This window comes from Dermacentor andersoni, chromosome 11 (genome assembly GCF_023375885.2).
Source record: "Dermacentor andersoni chromosome 11, qqDerAnde1_hic_scaffold, whole genome shotgun sequence".
Classification (NCBI taxonomy): domain Eukaryota; kingdom Metazoa; phylum Arthropoda; class Arachnida; order Ixodida; family Ixodidae; genus Dermacentor; species Dermacentor andersoni.
This window is the reverse complement of record NC_092824.1, coordinates 100,871,925-100,890,298: the sequence shown is the minus strand read 5'-3', so window position 1 is coordinate 100,890,298 and position 18,374 is coordinate 100,871,925. Positions and strand designations below refer to the sequence as shown.

At 43.4% G+C, this 18,374-nt stretch overlaps 1 protein-coding gene across 1 annotated transcript in view; it reads right to left on the bottom strand.

Annotated features, from left to right (window-relative positions):
* LOC126539160 (neprilysin-1-like) overlaps positions 1 to 15,441 on the bottom strand; it is a 31,687-nt gene extending 16,246 nt beyond the window's left edge. Inside the window, exons 1-8 of the mRNA XM_050185907.2 lie at positions 14,802 to 15,441; positions 14,158 to 14,244; positions 12,109 to 12,305; positions 9,297 to 9,494; positions 3,801 to 3,887; positions 2,025 to 2,158; positions 1,721 to 1,946; positions 333 to 431 (exon numbers count right to left, since the gene is read on the bottom strand). Coding sequence (XP_050041864.2) covers positions 333 to 431; positions 1,721 to 1,946; positions 2,025 to 2,158; positions 3,801 to 3,887; positions 9,297 to 9,494; positions 12,109 to 12,305; positions 14,158 to 14,167 — 951 coding nt within the window. The 5' untranslated portion in view covers positions 14,168 to 14,244; positions 14,802 to 15,441. The remainder of the gene's footprint in view (positions 1 to 332; positions 432 to 1,720; positions 1,947 to 2,024; positions 2,159 to 3,800; positions 3,888 to 9,296; positions 9,495 to 12,108; positions 12,306 to 14,157; positions 14,245 to 14,801) is intronic.
* Between the last annotated feature and the right edge of the window lie 2,933 nt (positions 15,442 to 18,374).

The window sequence follows — 18,374 nt, the reverse complement described above, 5'->3', positions numbered from 1 at the left end:
ATAAAGCGGCCCTATTGGTGTAACTTCATTTAATGTGCGCTCTGATTTATATACTATATTTGAGCATTGGTAATAAATGCCGGATAACTGCATCACTCAGTTCCAGTGTAGCTGTACATAAGCTACGGAAAGCTTACTGGTAACGGTGTAAGTTACCGGCACGAAAATTCACATTTTTCATACACTCACGCACGCACACGCGCACACACACATACACACATACATGCATGCATTCATGCATACATACATGCATACACGACAGCTCGAAATGGCATTTGGCCACAAAATTCGACAACCGCATCATATGCCGCAAATAACTTGTGGTGTGGTACCTTCAGCAGTGCTGCTTCTTTTGTGCTGTTGTCCATCCACGGTCTTGATGAAAGCGATTCCTTAAAGGTATTCTTGATTTTTTCTATCATCATTTCGACCTGATATGGAAAAGAATGAAAAAATTCAATTATAGGGTTTTATGTGCCAAAACCACTTTCTGATTATGAGGCATGCGTAGTGGAGGACTCTGGAAATTTCGACCACCTGGGGATCTTTAACCTGTACCTAAACCTAAGCACACGGGTGTATTTAAATTTCGCCCCATCGGAATGCGGCCACCGTGGCTGGGATTCGATCTTGGCATCTTGGCTAGGCATCATCATGCCCAGATTTGCTGCTTCGTAACCTGCCAAAAGACATTTTAATAAAGAAAGTGACACATGCAAGCTGTGGCTTCACCCTGTTACCTTGTCGTTAATGTCATTTGTCCTGTACTCTGTTCTGCTTATGATCTCTACAACGTTGATGGCACCGAGCAACTAGCCCCAGTTGCAGCACTACTAGGAGGATATACCCCCACTTTCCATTCGTTCATTTAAGAGCACAGCTCTTAGGCGCCCGTTCCTGGGTAGAGCATCGCCGTCGGCATCGACGTAACAGCGCGAACGTGCGCGTGTTACTGCTCACGCATTCGTTGTTGTCTTCTACCAGAGCTGGCTCCATTGTCACTCATCATTCCAGCGTTCCCATAGTGCCCCTCCCTCTGTGGAGGCGCTGACGGCACAGAGCCAGTCAGTGCGGTGATTTTGGTCTGAAACTCTGTCCCTCAATATATCGCTCGCGCCTTTGTTGTCGTCATCTTTCACAGCGGACACTAATGCCGCTCATCATGCCAGTGTTCCTATACTGCACCTCCCTCTGTGAAGGCGCTGACGGCACTGGCCCACTGCCAGTCGGTGCGGTTATTTCGGTCTCAAATTTTTTGCCTCAGTATATCTCGAAGTGAAAACACGTATAAAGCTGGGCTTGAAGTTAGCATTACGGAGTATCGTAATCGTTGGGCATCTTTTTCTTCTTGAGTGTCTGAAAGCAGCTTCGTTATTTCGCAGTTTTTGTACATTTCAGTAATGGGCAAATAGCTATTCTAGTTTCAGGACATCTGTGAAATTTGAAAATGCTTCTGAGCTTAAGAGACGTTGGCGTCGCCTGCCTTCGGGCAATTTTAACTATATATTCAGGTGCACGTATACACACATTTAGGAATAAAAAGGGCCGGCACATTTTCTCAAAATCTTGTCTACTTGCCTCCAAGTTGCTCACAACATGTACATACCTTTCCATACACATATACACAATTCCAAACACATATATACATTCCAAGCACATACACATTTCCAAGTTGCACAAAACACATAAATATCTCTGTTTGCAGGTGTTGTACACTCACGTCATTTTTTGCTGTGACGTTGAAGTTCTTCTCGACGTACATTCCGCCAATCACGAAAGGCATCGTGCCGACGACTTTTCCGAGGCAATACTGCCAACGCGGTTTTGCTTTTCGGACGCCATACGCAGCTTCTAGAACCCCTTGCCAAGCATTTTCGAATTTCTTCGACGTTAGCAAAAGCAGCTGGAAGGTGCGTCTCCACCCAGCAAGATTGTACATGTCCGTCCTATAAAGACCAACCACTCATTTAAATAAGCGAAATACGTGACCTTTGGTATATTTTATGAAAATACTGAGGGCTTACAGGTCATATATGCACTCAAAAAAGTCGTTGACCTTCTTGAAGTAAGACATCCCAAAGATAGCGACTTGCTCTGTCTCATTTAATGTGATGTTCGCTAGCGAGAACACTTTGTTCAAGCCATGTAGGAGTGGAATCTAGAAAAAGAAATACCGATAAACGATCTTTGATTATCCCAAAACCGTGTGTACACACAAAAACAAACTAAATATGACTGGCGTTCCAATAATGCTTTATGCGAGAGGCTTTTCTTATTCCTTAGAACGCTTCCATTTTTTTTTACTCTACGGTGTATGACAGAGTCGAACAGTTCTTTTAAACAATTTAACAGGCCTGAAAGCACCATTGTTCAAAATAGATGGGCCCGTCACGATAGCTGGAACAATCGTATTATCGCAGCAGGACGTTGGGCCCTAGCATAAGCTGGACAGTACTGTGACAATTCATAAAATGCTTTGAAGTCTTCTCACCGCATTTTCCATCAAGCATTTCCCATACGCGCGCTCAGTGAGCACAATTCTTACATCGAAGCTTTCATGTTAGTTTTGACCAGCTGTCGCTTTAAAGTACCACAGGCGGTGTTGCTGCCTGCTATAATTGTTTAAATACATGCCTCAGACACATGTGCCAAGCTTTATTCGCCGTATGAGTCGTGCGTGTGTGTGGGAGGGAGGAGGGTAGATGGAAGAAGGGTAGGGGGATCTCCGCGATCGCATGGGTGCACGGGTGAGAGAGCTTAGGGCAAGGCTGAGCATATAAATGCCTGCATTCTGGGAATTGTCATTCCCAGTGTCATTCGCACCTCTGTCATGAGATCAAAGAGCATTGTAAAAGCTAAGAATAAACCTGTTGCCTGTTGGGAACGTATGCGCTGTGCTGCTAAACGTGGTGCCGGACACGAACATTTACATGCGCTTTACTGCGAAGACAAACGGTACAACACTTATGCGGTGGTAGAAGAATGAGGACACTTCTTTGAGCGCAGTTGATAGTAAGCATGAGCGCATCATGCGGCTCTTGGCATAGCATTTAAGCGAAATGTTTCACGAAAACTTCCCTTAATGCTGTCTAACCTAGGCCCCAACAAGTATGTTGGATCTGCTGTCTTCGTATGTTACCTCCTCTGCTACTCATATTCTTATTTAAATCCTGCGGTTAGATTTTTCTCCCCTCGAACATTTTCCCGTGTTAGGGAATAAGTAAACGACTTCGCACATTGAAGCTTAGTTTTGTAGGTGCACAACGGCAAAACTTACCTGTATTGTGTAAATGCAAATACAAGCTTGCTGGCAAGAGCAATAGGCAATGGCGTCTTCCTACTGCGGTCATCCAACCAATAGCTATAACTTGACCTAACATGCATTCGTTAACCAAGTATTTGTCTGCACAAACATACATTACTCAGATAGAGCAAGACAATGAAGATGTTCTTTTTTTGCTTTCTCTCACGGTATGTTTAATCTAAGATTTACTATTATTTGTAATCAGTAACATTTATTAGTTGAATTGCGGTTCATTGCAAAAGAAAAAGAAATTTGCTTTGTACAGTGCATTCGCTTTTGCAGCTTGCTGTACAAAATGCGCAACGACTGTTATACATCTGCCTGAATGATGCGCTGACACTCCATTTGTATGCTGTCACGAGGCTATTCAAGCGGGGCTTAACGCTGGTTTTTTCTCGCCTGCCTTGGTTTTTACCCAGAAATAGAAATAAAAGATAAGATGGTATTTCCTAGAAGAATAAAGCTCTCGGGAAAATAAAATGCAGAGAAATCGTACGTTTGGCACTTGATCTTCTAGTTCCCGAATAGTTAATTTTTGGTAAATGGCCTTAATGTCTCGTCTTTCATCCGGATGCATTGTCATCTGCAAAGAAAAGCAGAGTATCATTGGATAACAGCTTTCTAATTGGGATGTGAGTGTACTAACATTGACAAAATTCATGCATTATCATCGAAGTATTTAATTTAATATTTAGGTAAGCGAATAACTATAAATCGCAGGAGACCATTTCACTGCGAAGTGATAACAAATACGATCTCCGAAATTTCGGTAACACGTGTGGACAACTCCTTCAAGAAGTGCATCATATCGGAATCTACGTAGGCTTCTCTGCTGGTGCAATTTGCCGGACTCTGACTGTATAACACTCTGCAAAATAATGTATCTCGCGCGCATTGACGCGCCTGCCCTTGTACCTCCAAATTAGTAGAAGTAATTTTTAAAAATGTATTTCAGTCATACCTGTATACTATGCCATTGCGATATAATAACTCGCAGACTTTAGCCATTGCTGTGGCGCTCAATCGGTTCACTGAGGCAGCAGTCAGCTCTCACAGCTGGCACATTCAACGAGAAATTGAATTGCGATGCAAAATACAAGCCCCGTATTGAGAAAGACATCTGCTCTTGAATCCCATGCATGGCTTGATCTAAATGACTCCTCTTGTGACGGTGTCCAAGACGCTAATGGCGCTTTTCGGCACGTTCACGACAGGCGTCAGTTATATCAAGTCAAGCATGGGACTCAAGTTAAAGTGCAATTCTGGATACGGGGGTTAAAGCAAGCTAAAGACGCTCCAGGCTCATTCCCACCATCCGCGTCACGGTCTCCGTGCTCTTCCACTACCGACGACGCATGTGCAGCTCGCGCTAGGAGTTTGTCTCGAGAGGCGCTGAGTACGTGTACCTGCAAAAAGGGCAAAACGAAGCGGGAGCACCGTCATCGCTCCGCTTCGATTATGTCATCGATGGCAAAACGGTTCATCTTTCTGCTTCCCGCTCCTGACATGAGCGTCATGAGTGCGCGCACAACAAGCGAACTATATTACACGCTTTTTTTTTTATTGCGACAGCGTGCCTTTTGTCATACAGAATTATTTACATACCGGATTTCCGGCGGTAGTCCGGCGACAACAATTTTAGTGTTTGGAAATGCTCTCCGGTTTTCGGAACAAACGCTCAATCAACGCTGCTTCCACATGCGACGGTTTCACGTTTGCCAAGACGCGGAAAGGTAAAAAAGGAAATACTCAAAAATTCGAAGTTCCGTCCGGAAGCCTAAGCACCTATTGTGATAGAAAATTAGTAGACAGCTGTACGAAGTAAGGATAATAGATTTATCGGCCGTATAAACTCGTAAACATTCGCTTACTAACTAAATTGGCAATGATAGAGTGTGTAAGCGTGGCTCAACGAGGGCGTAGAAAGAAACAGACACACGGAGACAGCGCTGTCTTTGTTTGTCTGCTGCTTTGAACATCCTTGTTCAGTCGCACTTACACATTCTATCATGGATTGAAACCAACTAGCCCGTCAACCTGTTTTAACTGAATTAACCAGCAGGGTGTCACGCACGCACAGGTAAACATGAGCACATCTCGCTCAATGAGCGCGGAAATTCAATTCTGTAGTGAGGAATCGCGGCAGCAGCAAGTGAATTAACCTTCATGCATATCTCGCTTCAACGCGAACGAAACGTCGAAAGCACAGCGCATACGAAGCTACCGGCACCACGCACACACTGCAAACATCGCGGATCGCTTTCAAGATGAGGAACACGCGGGCACGCACTTTGGCCACGTCGCAGATCGTTTCAAGACACACGAGCACCGGCAACGCAATAGGTCCGTATACGGCGTCCGCGATTCGCGTGGCTGCTGCCGTAGTAGACGCCGCGGTTGTCTCCACTCTGTACGGAGTGGCGGGTGAGGAGGACATCGAAGCACTCTAGCAGCCGTCGGAGAAGAGCATCCCTCCTTCCTCGCCTGACCCCCTGTTACGGCTGGCGTCTAGCACCTCGTGCAGAGAGGAATTTCACCCGACCTTCACCCACCATGCCTCGTCGAAATGAATCGTGACTTCCTAATTCGCCGTGACCATCTCGAGTGTCTGCCGGTCTGGCGGAAGCCCCGCAGTGTTTACAGGCCTCTTTTGTGTGTGTGTGTGTGTGTGTGTGTGTGTGTGTGTGTGTGTGTGTGTGTGTGTGTGTGTGTGTGTGTGTGTGTGTGTGTGCGTGCGTGCGTGCGTGCGTGCGTGCGTGCGACTTTAGAGGGACCCTTTCTGCGAACGGTCAAACTCTACAGGTGAACTTCCACGAACCAGCAACGCGCAAAAGAGACGGACCACCGTCTACAATTCCAAGAGGCTCGGTATAACCCGAGGCGGGGTATAACCGGAGGCGGGGCCCTCTTTCCGCCAGTCACACTCTGTGCCGGTCACGTGACGTCGACGGCAGCAAGATCCCTCCCACGATTGCAGAGAGCCTATTTAAGGGGCTCCGAAATGTACCTTTTTAGATCACTTCACTCTCTTCTCATCATCTTTCATCAACCTTTGAATAAACCGTGCAAGTCTCGCACTAGAAATCGTCTCGTCCTCGCTTGGTCGCCATGGTCTACCGAATGCCTGCAGCCCGCCGACAACGACACGCTGCCCAATAGTAACGACGGTCGAGCTTCGCTAGGCAGGCGTCGCTACAACTCGGCAGCAGTACGATACGCTACCCTTGAGCACGGAACACCTCATGCCTCCCGCGCGACAGGACAGGGCTCGCATCCGGCCGTATTCCTCGCTCGCGTACGCAAGATTGAACCGCGTTCGCCGGCTCACCCTCCCACGCTTTCCCTTATACGGAACCTCACGGCGACGGCGACGGCAGAAATGTGCCTGGAGTGTCCATATAATTGCTATCGCAATATAACGTTTGTCTATTTCTACAGGGTATTTTGTTGCAGTCCGTCAGGGTCTTCTTAGACACTCTTCACTGGATTTAGCATGGGTGGGGCCCTTTGTCCAGGACTTCAACGGCCTCAGCTGCCCTGCGTGCTCGCTGCACGAGACCAGTTTGGTCCTCGCAGCGGACGCTGACCAGCAGTGCCTCCCATTGCTCCGCAGATGGAATTCTAATTTTGTGGATTGCTGTTATAAGTTGACAATCCCATCCGGTGTGCCACAGGGTCGGCTTCTGACTGCACCCCGGGCAGTTAGTTGAGTGTCTGGTGGGGCACACCTCAGTAAGTTTAAGTTGGAGAAGGTTCCTGTCTGGAGCTGTCTCCGATCAGTGACCTTCGCCCTCGTGAGGGATTTATGTGGAGGAGGATATCGTATCCTGATTCCCCTGTAGTGTGCCAAGAAATGCATGTATTCATTTGAAACGCATGGTGGACTTACGAGTCTGGATTCTTCGGGTGCTCGGATTGCAAACCGTCTTGCTACCCTGTCGCTTCTTCGTTCCCCGCCATCCCTGCATGTCCCGGCACCCACATTATCTTGACGTAATAGTTCTGCGGAAACCCGCAAGGTGGAGAGAAGCAATTAATGAAGGGAAAATCAGACATCCACCCGTTCGTAGCAAATGCTACAAAGGAAACCCTTTTCCTTTGGTTTCCTTTGTAGCGTTTGCTACGAACGGGCGAATGTCCGATTTTCCCTTCATTAACCACAGTATCTTGTGTTGGATCGGCTGTGACAGTGTTGTGTGGCGTGTTACGACGCCTGTCGCCTCCCGGAGTAGCGGTAGGAATCTGTAATGAAACCAATTAATATCGCCCATCTTCCTACAGCAAGAATGTGTGTTTTCCAATATCCGCAGCCCGACTGCGCTCCTAATCTCGTTTTACTTGGGTTCCAGCCACAAGCGTAAATTTTTTATTAGTTTCCAATTAATTAATGGAAATGCGTTCCACAGAAAATATCAATATATGTGGGAAGGCTTTGCACACACTGGTAGTTTTTTACATTTTCCATATACATAATAAAAAATCTGAGGAACCACCCGCCATGGCTCCTTAGTGGCTACGGTGTTGGGCTGCTAAGCACGAGGTCGCGGCATCAAATCCCGGTCATGGCGGCTGCATTTCGATAGGGGCGAAATGCGAAAGCACCCATGAACTTAGACTTAGGTACACGTTAAAGAACCCCAGGTGGTCCAAATTATTCCTGAGCCCCTCACTACGGCGTTCCTAATAATCATATCGTGGTTTTAGCACGTAAAAGCCCATAACTTAATCTTAATTAAATATGCGGAACTGATTTGCCATATTGATGATTCCACATATTTATTGCTGCATATATTAAACAAGTAAAAACTAGAACGTGTTCCATATATATTGTCCTTTTATGTGGGTTATGTCGGTGAAAGATTCAAAGTTTTCCCCTTATAGCTAGAACCAAAGAGAAACATCATTGATAATGTAGGCATCTTCGGGTACTTAATCATAATTTATTGTTAGATTACGCAAGACAGACATGCGTTCACTGGTAAAAGCTTGTGGTTAAACACACCGTAGGACATAAGGCAGTTTACTGGATGCGATTGTTTTCAGCGTACGAGATGTTGTAGCGGTGGCGGGCCAATTGTTCTTTTCCATCCACAGGGAAGGTGGCGGGGAGGCAGTGGGTTAGATGACGTCATCCTAAACTTGTTTATTCATTTTTGTCCCAACCGCCTCATTCTTGGTCGATCCCCCGCGGTGGGTATGTGCCATTTGTACAGAGGATCATCACCATCATCACCACCACCGTTATTATGACATCATGATAAGAACGGTGAGTTAACAGTAACGAAGAAGGATGTTGCCGTCTTCGTCCTTTTAAAGGAAAGTAAAAAAAAAAAAACTGTTTCGAGGCTCCTACAGCTGTGTCCGCAATATGCCTTTCACTTTCCTGTATGATCAGTCTCGATAAAGGTCAGCCCCAGTTTAAATGCTTAAAGTAATTCGTTTTGTGTTCTTTCTTTTTTTTTTGCAAATGGGGGTATGTCATATGCATGTGTGTGTGTGTGTGTTTACGGAAATGACACCATAACAACGAATTGCACATGATCTGAAGTTAACGTTTTCTCAAACACGTAGCTAAAACAAACACTTTCTTGGCAATTTCATCTACACGGGTATATTAATACACTAATCCACGAGCGAAATTCCTACAGAACAAATTTCGACGCAGAAAAATTCATTGCAACAACCAGTGAAAGGCTCCCAGTGTTACTGGTCATCTGTCACAAGAAGTCGCAATAATTTCCAGAGACAAAACATAGTCCTAGAATGATGCAGTATAAGTAAATGACAAGTCAAAGAATGTAGCTGGATGGTTCCTGGCAGTTCAACCGACAGTCATGTAGCATACGTTAAAAACGTTGTGATTGCAATTCAAAGCAAAAAAAAGGTATTTTGCGAGAACCGAAAAATTATATCTTTGCTCCTCTACGCTCTTTCATGCTAAATAGCACAATAATATATCCTGGGAATAGTGAAGTATATGGTGAATGCTTACCGAAGCAAGCCATGCCTCAAATACGAAAATCCTTTCGGCAACCACCAAAGCATCGTACTGAGAGGCGTCCGGGTGTAGTACTTTCACAGCTGTGGCAATAAGAGTTATGTATGCTTGTACAATCCGTCGGTTGTAATCTGTCGCATTTGGATTAAGCAGTCTATCTCTGCCCAAAACAGGTAATGGCATCTCATCCAACTGGAAGAATGTAACAACAGTGAAAATTCAAAATCAAGAAGTGGCCATACAGATGGAGTAGCACACTTTGGTTTAAAAGATACAAGCAGGAATAAAACAGGAGCCAGCGTAACGAAAGGTTGGCCAACCTTCCTGAGGCACTTTATCTCTGCTTGTGACAGTGTAAATAAGGAAGAACTCTTAATCAAGAAAAAGCCCTGGCAGTTACATTTATTCTTATTTAACAGCCTGTTCGCGTCATCATAGAATCACTAGTAGTAATCAGCTCTAACACATGCGTAACTGGAAACATTGAGATTAGTTTGAAAGGGTTCGATCGTTTAACCCGTTGCAGTCGGAATCGTTGCAATGAAATATTCTTTTTTTACTTTCTTCTGAACGAAAATCACAGGTTAAAAAAAATTCTTACTAGGGTCTTAGGCAACATGTCGAAGGTTATTTTTTTTCAACAAACTGCCGACGGTGGACGTGTACGAAGCAGCATACGCTTCTTCAGACTTCTTAGTTCAAAATGGCATTAGTGTGAAATGTGGACACAAATTATTTGAACACCGTTTTTGTGTCATTCAAGTCAGGTTACATGCAGTAGACAACAGGCTCCAAAAACAGTGAAGTCGGGCCCCTAACAGTGAAGATGCCTAACGTAGTGATGCGATGCATATACATTTATGAAATCATAGCATAACCGTATTAATCTGCTACTATAAGTTGACAACTTATGCAACTAACACTGGTCGCACTCACATTTATGAGAATAGTTTTCTTGTCTTTGGTTTCAGGTATAATTTATCCAAAATGCTGATTCCCACTGGAATCAATCGATCATAAAGACGAATGACCAACGACACCTCTCATGTTAGGGGGCGCAGCGATATGTTAAACCGATTGTCTCTCAATTTTAGGCCTTCTGTATATTCTGCACCCTCAAGATGATCTTTTATTATGTAGGAATGAATTTGAGCGCTCCGAATAGACGCCATAATTGTGATCCATGCATATGGGCCTTTACACCCCGGACCAAAATTGCGAATGAATAGAAGGCGTAGAGTTAACCGCGCTATAACAAACAGAGCTTATGTTTTCGCCTCGTATACCATGTCATTCCATGCACCGTCGTGCCTTGCTGGTAATCACAGGTCTTACAATAAATTCTACAAAAAGAAGCACGTTGTAATTGCAAAGCGAGCAATAAACAATACAGGCCACTGTAATAACCATAAATAACTACAATACACAGCGAAAATGCATCTAACAATTTGAAATTACGATACAAAAAGAAATCTGGCATAACGAATATCATCACACATGTTCCTTGCCGACAGATTCGACAATAAATTACAGTGGTCTGGCACCAGGGAAGACCTGTTAAGACTTTATCAGCAGTCATATTAGTGATGCATAATTTGCTTTTTCCTTTACCTTTGTATTCCGCAATAAGCAGTCGAGCTACAATTTTGCTTTGCTGCCTACATTTTTTTACGGAATCTTCAGGCATTCAGTTATGGGCACAATTGGCATAGCACTGACTATATATTGCACGAAGCTACCAAGAAAACCTAGTGCAGTTTTCAGGGAAAAAAAGTTTCGCAGTTGAGGAAAAATGCATGAAGAAGCAAAGCTAGCTGGCTATTCAAGAATGCGTGTAGCACAACGCATGCTTTGGGAGGTGGTTATTTGTGGCACTAAGTTTCACCATGTGTTCTGGGTGCCGCTATCCTTACCACTGTTCTTTGCATTCACGCGGGAGCTTGCCAGTACTTCCACTTCCTTGAGAACCACTTAGAAACCCCCATGCAGAGTCTGCGACCAGATGCACAGTGAGCGTCTTCGACCAGAGGTACCGCTTCTCAATGCAGCGTCTCAAAACGCTAGCTGTCTCTAGGCAAGAATGCGAGAGCACACGCTTTACCACCCGCACCACCGGTACCACTGAGGACCGATACCGTACCACTGAGCCTGCACTTTCTTTTGCATCGGCACGTGAATAAGGTTATACAGACAGAAGAAAAACAAGGTTAGCTTCGCCAGAACGCTAAGCGCTTTTGAATTCTTCCAGGTCCAGGTACTGAACCCAAACCAAAGCCTTTCCAGGCAGTCGCTCTGCCAGTCCCTCTTGACGGTAGATAATGAGAGAGCTCGTGCTCCGGAATGGTGTTGGTCGCGGGTCCGATTCTCAGACGTTATTTCCTCTCAAATGTAAAGCTTTATTTCTGTGTAACCTAGCTGTGTTGTATTTCGTTTGCGGCTTCGTGCTATAGTCAGGTTGATAACAAATTTTCCGTTCGTGATCCTTTCTCTGCCCTGCTGCCTTCCGCAGAACTTGATTGCCATTACGAGTTCGATTGTGCTAGCCCTAGCTATTTTTCAATGCTTTATGAGATGTTCAAAAATTTCACTTTGTTACAGCTGCAATTGTTAGCATGTCACTTTATTGCAGCTGAGTTATTACGCTTAGGATTGGCTATAAGTGCCATCTCACGCGGAACAAATTTTTTTTCAACTTATAGTTGATGATGAAAATTAAAAAAATAACATTGTCATCTGGCTTCCAGATGGTGACTGCACTCCCCAGAAATCAAAGTGCCCCGCATTAAACCGTACAGAACATACGTACCTCGATGATGAAGCGCGTTGTATCGTTAAGGTCTTGACCGACACCAATGTAAAAGAACGGCCATAAAGATGTTCTCATCAGAAACTCTGTGTAGTTTCTATAAGGAAGTTCTGATGGTCTCAAGACAGGCCATGTAGGAAATCCGCTACGGAAAAGAAGGTCCCGCACCATCTTTAGGAGTTCCTCTTCTGTGAAAACTGTCAGAACGTGTGATGTTAGAAGTGAAGCAATGAATTTTGTTGGAACTTGTGCGGTGCAGTAAGTGCCAAAGCAATAAGATTAGCGTACGGTCAGCGCTCGATATAACAGGTGGATGTAAATATGGCGCGTAGTTTCCTATGTAGCTTGCTGTCGCGATGTCAAGCTCTTTGCTGCTCCAGAATTTTGGCTGCTCGGTGCAACCTTCTGCGACACGATAATGACCTGCTTGCCAACGATATTTTGCTTGAAATTTTCCGTGACAGGAAAGTAACCGTTCCTGATTCCACGGGACGAATTGCGCAAGTGCAAATGGGCAGTCACAATTATTGAGCTAGAGGGAGCGGCGAGGCGTGGTGGCTAAGCGTAGCAGCCAGTATATATACAGTTTATACTTTAGCACAGGCAAGTATTTTCACGAATAATTTTGTTTTCGTGTATTCCAACGCCAAAGACAGTTGCCTGATTGCTTACTCATGCGAACATATGATGCTTAATATTTTCGCAAAAATATTACGGCAGAACCCATCTCATGATGACTGTCGACGGCATAGCATTGAAGCAATGCAGCGGCACACCGTATTGCTAAAGCAACGTTTATGTCATGTATGTAGTGGCCATCCTGAGGCTTGATTTGCTTCGGCTATAGGCGTCATACAGTGTCACCCTTATGACCTCACTTTGCTGTGGCACTCACTGGGTGAGGATGCTCGTGAGCATGACGGCATAACGGAGACTTTGCGACGTCGAAATGTTAAGTACGATGTAATAACGAAGAAGGAATGACGTCGATGGAAGGACGAAGGCGGTATAACGTCGACGCCATGGTGATAATGAGATGACGATTTTTAATATAGGGCTATGTTATAAAGAAGGGCAGGGCAGGCTCAAAGCATCTGTGGCAGTTAAAATGCTAATCGCAACAAAAATGATAAGGGCTAGTGACAACAGCACAGCTTCTATGGTCGATAGGGGGCATTAATTCAGCATACTTGCATTGCGTAATTTGCTGCCTTGAGTAGTTACTACCAAATGTATGAAAAACATTGAGTAGAGAAAGGACAGCTGAACGCAACACTCCTTCAGTTACTGTGGTTGCTACTGCGATATAATTAAAATAGTGTTTCACGAGTTGTAAACGTCGACCGTAATGATATACATTCATTTATTTGGATGTCATAATGTTTACAATGCGAGTGAAAGCAAGTATTTGTTGCACAAAACACTTGCGTGCAATAAACTCTCCGGAGCAAAACAACATCGAGTAATTTGTGTACCACTTGAATGAAAAAGTAAAAGTTCCTACTTTCCAGGATTCTGCAGCGGTGATCGCATTGGTTATTCAGCTAAGCTGCACAGCCCTCGGGGTTTTATGTAAAACTTTTGCGATAATAGGGACCGACTGAGCATGAGGAAAGTGATTGCACAGACAGTAAACGCTATACAGCGACACGGCGTCTTCGACCGGGAGTGCAAGTAGAAGTCGTCGTACCCCACAATCCTTTGCGGGAATGTGGTTCTTGCTATTCACTTATTGCAATACGTATTTCAAGTATTAAAAGGAAGCTTTCGTGGTTGATCGTTTTCGTGAACACTTCTGCTTTTGCATGACGTGGAGTACATGACGACGCCTCACTGGTTCTACGTGAGTCATGTGAGAGCATCGATATCACCACGTGGCATGAAAAAAGTAAACCTGCGCTTATCGTCAGGCTATATTTCTGAATGCCTCCCATTGTTGGAGTCGGTAAACTCTATGCAAGTATTGCAACATGAAAACTGAAATCTTTTTGGGAACTCTGCGGAAAAAGAGGCCAGAGGAAAAGAAAGAAAGAAATCACACACGCTCACCTTCACACATGCATGCCTTGTACACAGTTGCAGCTTTCTCTTTCAAATTGTGGGGTTCAGTGATGTCAGTTATGTTTTCAATTATTTCTGCAAAGAATTAGTTGCCGATTTGAACGCGCAATTATCAGATTATGTAACATAATATACACGGAAAACCAGGTGGCAGATGCAACATCAGATAATTGGGGAGGAAGCATGAGTAATCATTGGAAACAGTAATACTGGCAGAAGAAGCACGGGTAAAAACAGAAATTAAAGGTTTACGATAATCTCTTCTCAGTGATAACAATGGGAACACTTATGAAATAAAATGGCAGTGTTAAAGAAATATTATTTTTGTACAAAATTACCAGGCGAAAACACACTTTCACGCTTTGTGCATTCTGCAGGACTGAGCAGGGGGAGAGTGCGATTGCAAACATATTCAAAAAACATATGGCAGATGCTGGCATTGGCTTAGACCACCAGTTACTCTGCGCACGCAATAGGTGACATCTGGGAATTCTGGGGCTTCTGGTTCCTGTATTTCATGCAAAAAAAGCGTGCGAGGAATAAGACAGTATGATGAAACGTTTGACAGCCTCTTTTATAAAAATGAAGGCTCAATTCTAGTTATTCTTATTCCTGTATGAGTGGATTGTTACCTTTTAGTTGATTTCGCACGTTTTGCTCCGCTAGTTCAAACGTTCCAAACGATGTATCAGCCTCTGGAATGGGGTGATCTCTGATCCAGCCGTCACAAACAAAGCCGAAGAAGTCTTCGCAAGGATCCAAGCTTGCGTTGATGCTTGCATTGAGTAACTTTGCTAAGATACATACGACAAAAAAGCCAAATATCAGCTGATGTGTTAAATACGATGAATAAAACAAACAAATTAAGCAGTGGCTGGTGCTAATCCTAAATTTGCATAATGAACAAGTTTCCAGCTGACGAATGTAACAGACAGCTTTTTCCGAAGTTGGGATACAACACGAGCAATTACTAATATATATTTTTTTTTTATTTTAACAGAAAATGTCCGAAAACAACATCCAGCGCATTTCACTGGCTAATTTCAAGCTTTACGGTTGGAGATGTAATAAATACGACAGATATTTCAGAAATGATTAAAAAAGTTATCATCAGGGTGTGCCACTCAAGGATAAGGGCATATATTGACATTTTGTAAACTCCCTTTGGTAGACTGTGTGATTTGAACAAATCCATATTTGCCGTTTCGATGTCTCTAACAGAAGCTAGTGTTGCTAAAACCGCATCCTAGAAGTAGCTATAGGCTATTGTACTCTTTATTACTCTACAGAGTTTTCAAATTTGAGCTTTATGGTTTTCTTAAATTTAGGCAATGGGAGGCACGTGAAGGCCACCTGTGCAAATAAGTTATGTGGCCAGAGGGAGACAAAGTGACGACACGAACTCCGCACGCAACCACCACGTCACTCAGAAAGGAGCTTTCCGCCGATCCTAACTTTCTTGCATGCGTAATGATACGAACGACAATTAAACATTGGATTCGTATATCTCGGAGCACAGACACGCAAGAAGAATTCTTCCAACAGATACTGCTTACAAACACGACTGCCTCTAACTTTTCAACATAAAGGCACCCAGTTACTTCAGTCCACAAAAAGTAAATTATTCAATTTTAGTTACTTGGACTGTTGACAGCGTTAATTACCATCTCACTTTGTGTACCCCTGGCCACACAACCTATTCCAACAGGTGATCTTCGCGTGCCTCCCAGCGCCTGATTTTAAGAAAACCATAAAACTTAATTTTGAACACCCGGTATAATTTTGAACCCTTAAAACGCTGCGGAATGCGCTGTCTGCGTATTTGCGGTATTAGCGTTCGTTGCGGAATAACTTCGAAGCCTCACACGCAGTAGCGTTAAGAGGTTAAATGGTCGACCGTTGGAACCTAATCATGGTTTATAAAATTGTTCGGTAGTTTCAAATAATTGCTATTTCGTATTAAATAAAAGATTTGGCTCGGGTTGTTCAGGCGATTGTCAAACAAAAGCATTACTAGCTTTCGAGCGTATTAAGATGAGAATCCCAGACCTGTACCTTCCCCTTAATATTCTTCACTGGGAAGATTGCTCATATGACATACCGCAAAGTGCAAAGGTTTCCGAAAAGCATTTGACAGCTCACAGATAAATGTAAAGAATGCTTGCTAGAAATCTGACAAATTTTTTTTTTTTTTACTTTAGGACCTACTATGAGTAATAGGTACGTTAACACAGACAGGCAATTGACGTCAAAAGCAAAGAAGTATTTGACAGGCATTTTACCCATGCATATAGCATTCCAAAGGACAATTTGTAAACTTAAGTGAAGCAGTGGTTTGCTTCAATATTTTTGAGCAACCTCGCAGGTCTCCCTCACAGGAGAAATGAACATTCTGTACAGAAGTGCTTCAATGACCTTTAGAGGCACACATAACATGCAAAAAAATGCTGTTCATTTGAGCAATCTCGCTGCGTTATATCAATTACTGGAGGGTCGCAAATACGCCTACTGGCTGAATAAACGTACACGCGCCAACTGAAAAAAATTCAAAACAGAGATTGACGTTTCGGCGCCCAATACGGGTGCATTGTTCACAATGAACGAATGCATGGTGGTCTTTATTATATACGCGTTGGAAGACGTAATGCGCTTGCGTACAACTCAGGGAGGGGCCCCGTGTCCGTTTTGTCGTGTTAGTAGTGGATTGTATGCAGAATGATTCAAGGAGCAATCGGAATGATAAATATGCCTACTGTGTCTCCTAAAGGTTGATGGGTAAAATTTACAATTCAGCATGACGCTCGCAAATGTAAACTGAAATCAACTCCATAATATGGCTAGCGGTCACTAATATGCATGCTGTGCCTTTAAATGTTGATCGGTAAAGTTTACGTCTCAGCATAACGCTTGTAAACGAAAACCTAAATGCACTACATAAAATAGCTAGCGATGCAAACAAATATAAGGTCGCGAAACGGGATTGAAGACAAAAAGAACATTTCCGCACATTTGAATTCGTAGGCAGAATGTCACGTTTGAAGGAGCATTCATGGCAAAGGCCAAAGACAACGGTACTTATACGGCGCTTCGAAGTTGCCTAGAAAGAGTGTATGAATGCATCGTAAATATAGTAATTAAAGTTAAAAGAAATATAGATGCACGCTCTCATTATCTGCGTTTAAGTCAATAATGCTATTATTTGTTTTGACTTTTATACTGCTGACATGTCTTTCGGACCTTTGGCAGTGCTGTATTTACTTGCACCAACATGGAGCCAACAAGGAAACAGTAACGCATCTGAGAAAATATAAATCAAGTAAACAATTATTTAAACGAACTGTTACAGGTACTATTTAGAAAAAATAAAACCACGTGAATTTGCGTTGAATCATTTCCAGAGCGTCATTCTTTTTCTTAGTGTATGGGTCCCAAATAATGCATGCGTATTCGAGGGCACGTCTAATGGTTTAATTATAAGTCAAGAACTTGACGGATGGAGGAGTTTGTAGGTGTTTATATATGAGGAAGCATAGTTTGTGGAAAGAAGATGCGCTTCTGTTGGATGCGTGTTTATTTAAACTGAGATTCTTAATTGTTACGCCAAGGTACTTGTATTCACTGATTTGTTTCAATAGGGGAAAAGAGAGCGTAAATCGAAGCGAGAAATAATTTTCCTTTCTGGGTACATTAATGCGCACAGTTTATTTTTCTGCAAGATTAGTTTCGTAACCGATTGGTTGCACCATTCGTAAACGTTACTTAGTATTTAGAAGCAGCTGATCATCTACGCTAACAATTTCCACAAACATAAGGCAATCGTCAGCGAATAGCCTTATATCGATAGGTTCCGGGATAATGTTAACAATCTCATTAATATAGATTTAGAAGAAGCAGGGATCCTAAAACACTTCCCTGAATAACACCTGACGTAACTGGAACTTTGAATGAGCAGTAACCGTTTATATTAGCGAACTGTGTGCGATTAGATAAATAAGCAGAAAACCCAAATTACAGTAAAGTTTGGAAGGCCGGCATTTTTAAGTTTGAAAATAACTTTAGCGTGGGGAACGAAATCGAAAGTTTCTTTTAAAGTCCAAACAAATACCATCAATTTACCCGGACTTATCTAGAATTGAGGCGAAAGTACGCATGACTGAGACCAATTGAGTAACAGTGGAAAAACCTTTCCTGAAACCAGGTTGCAA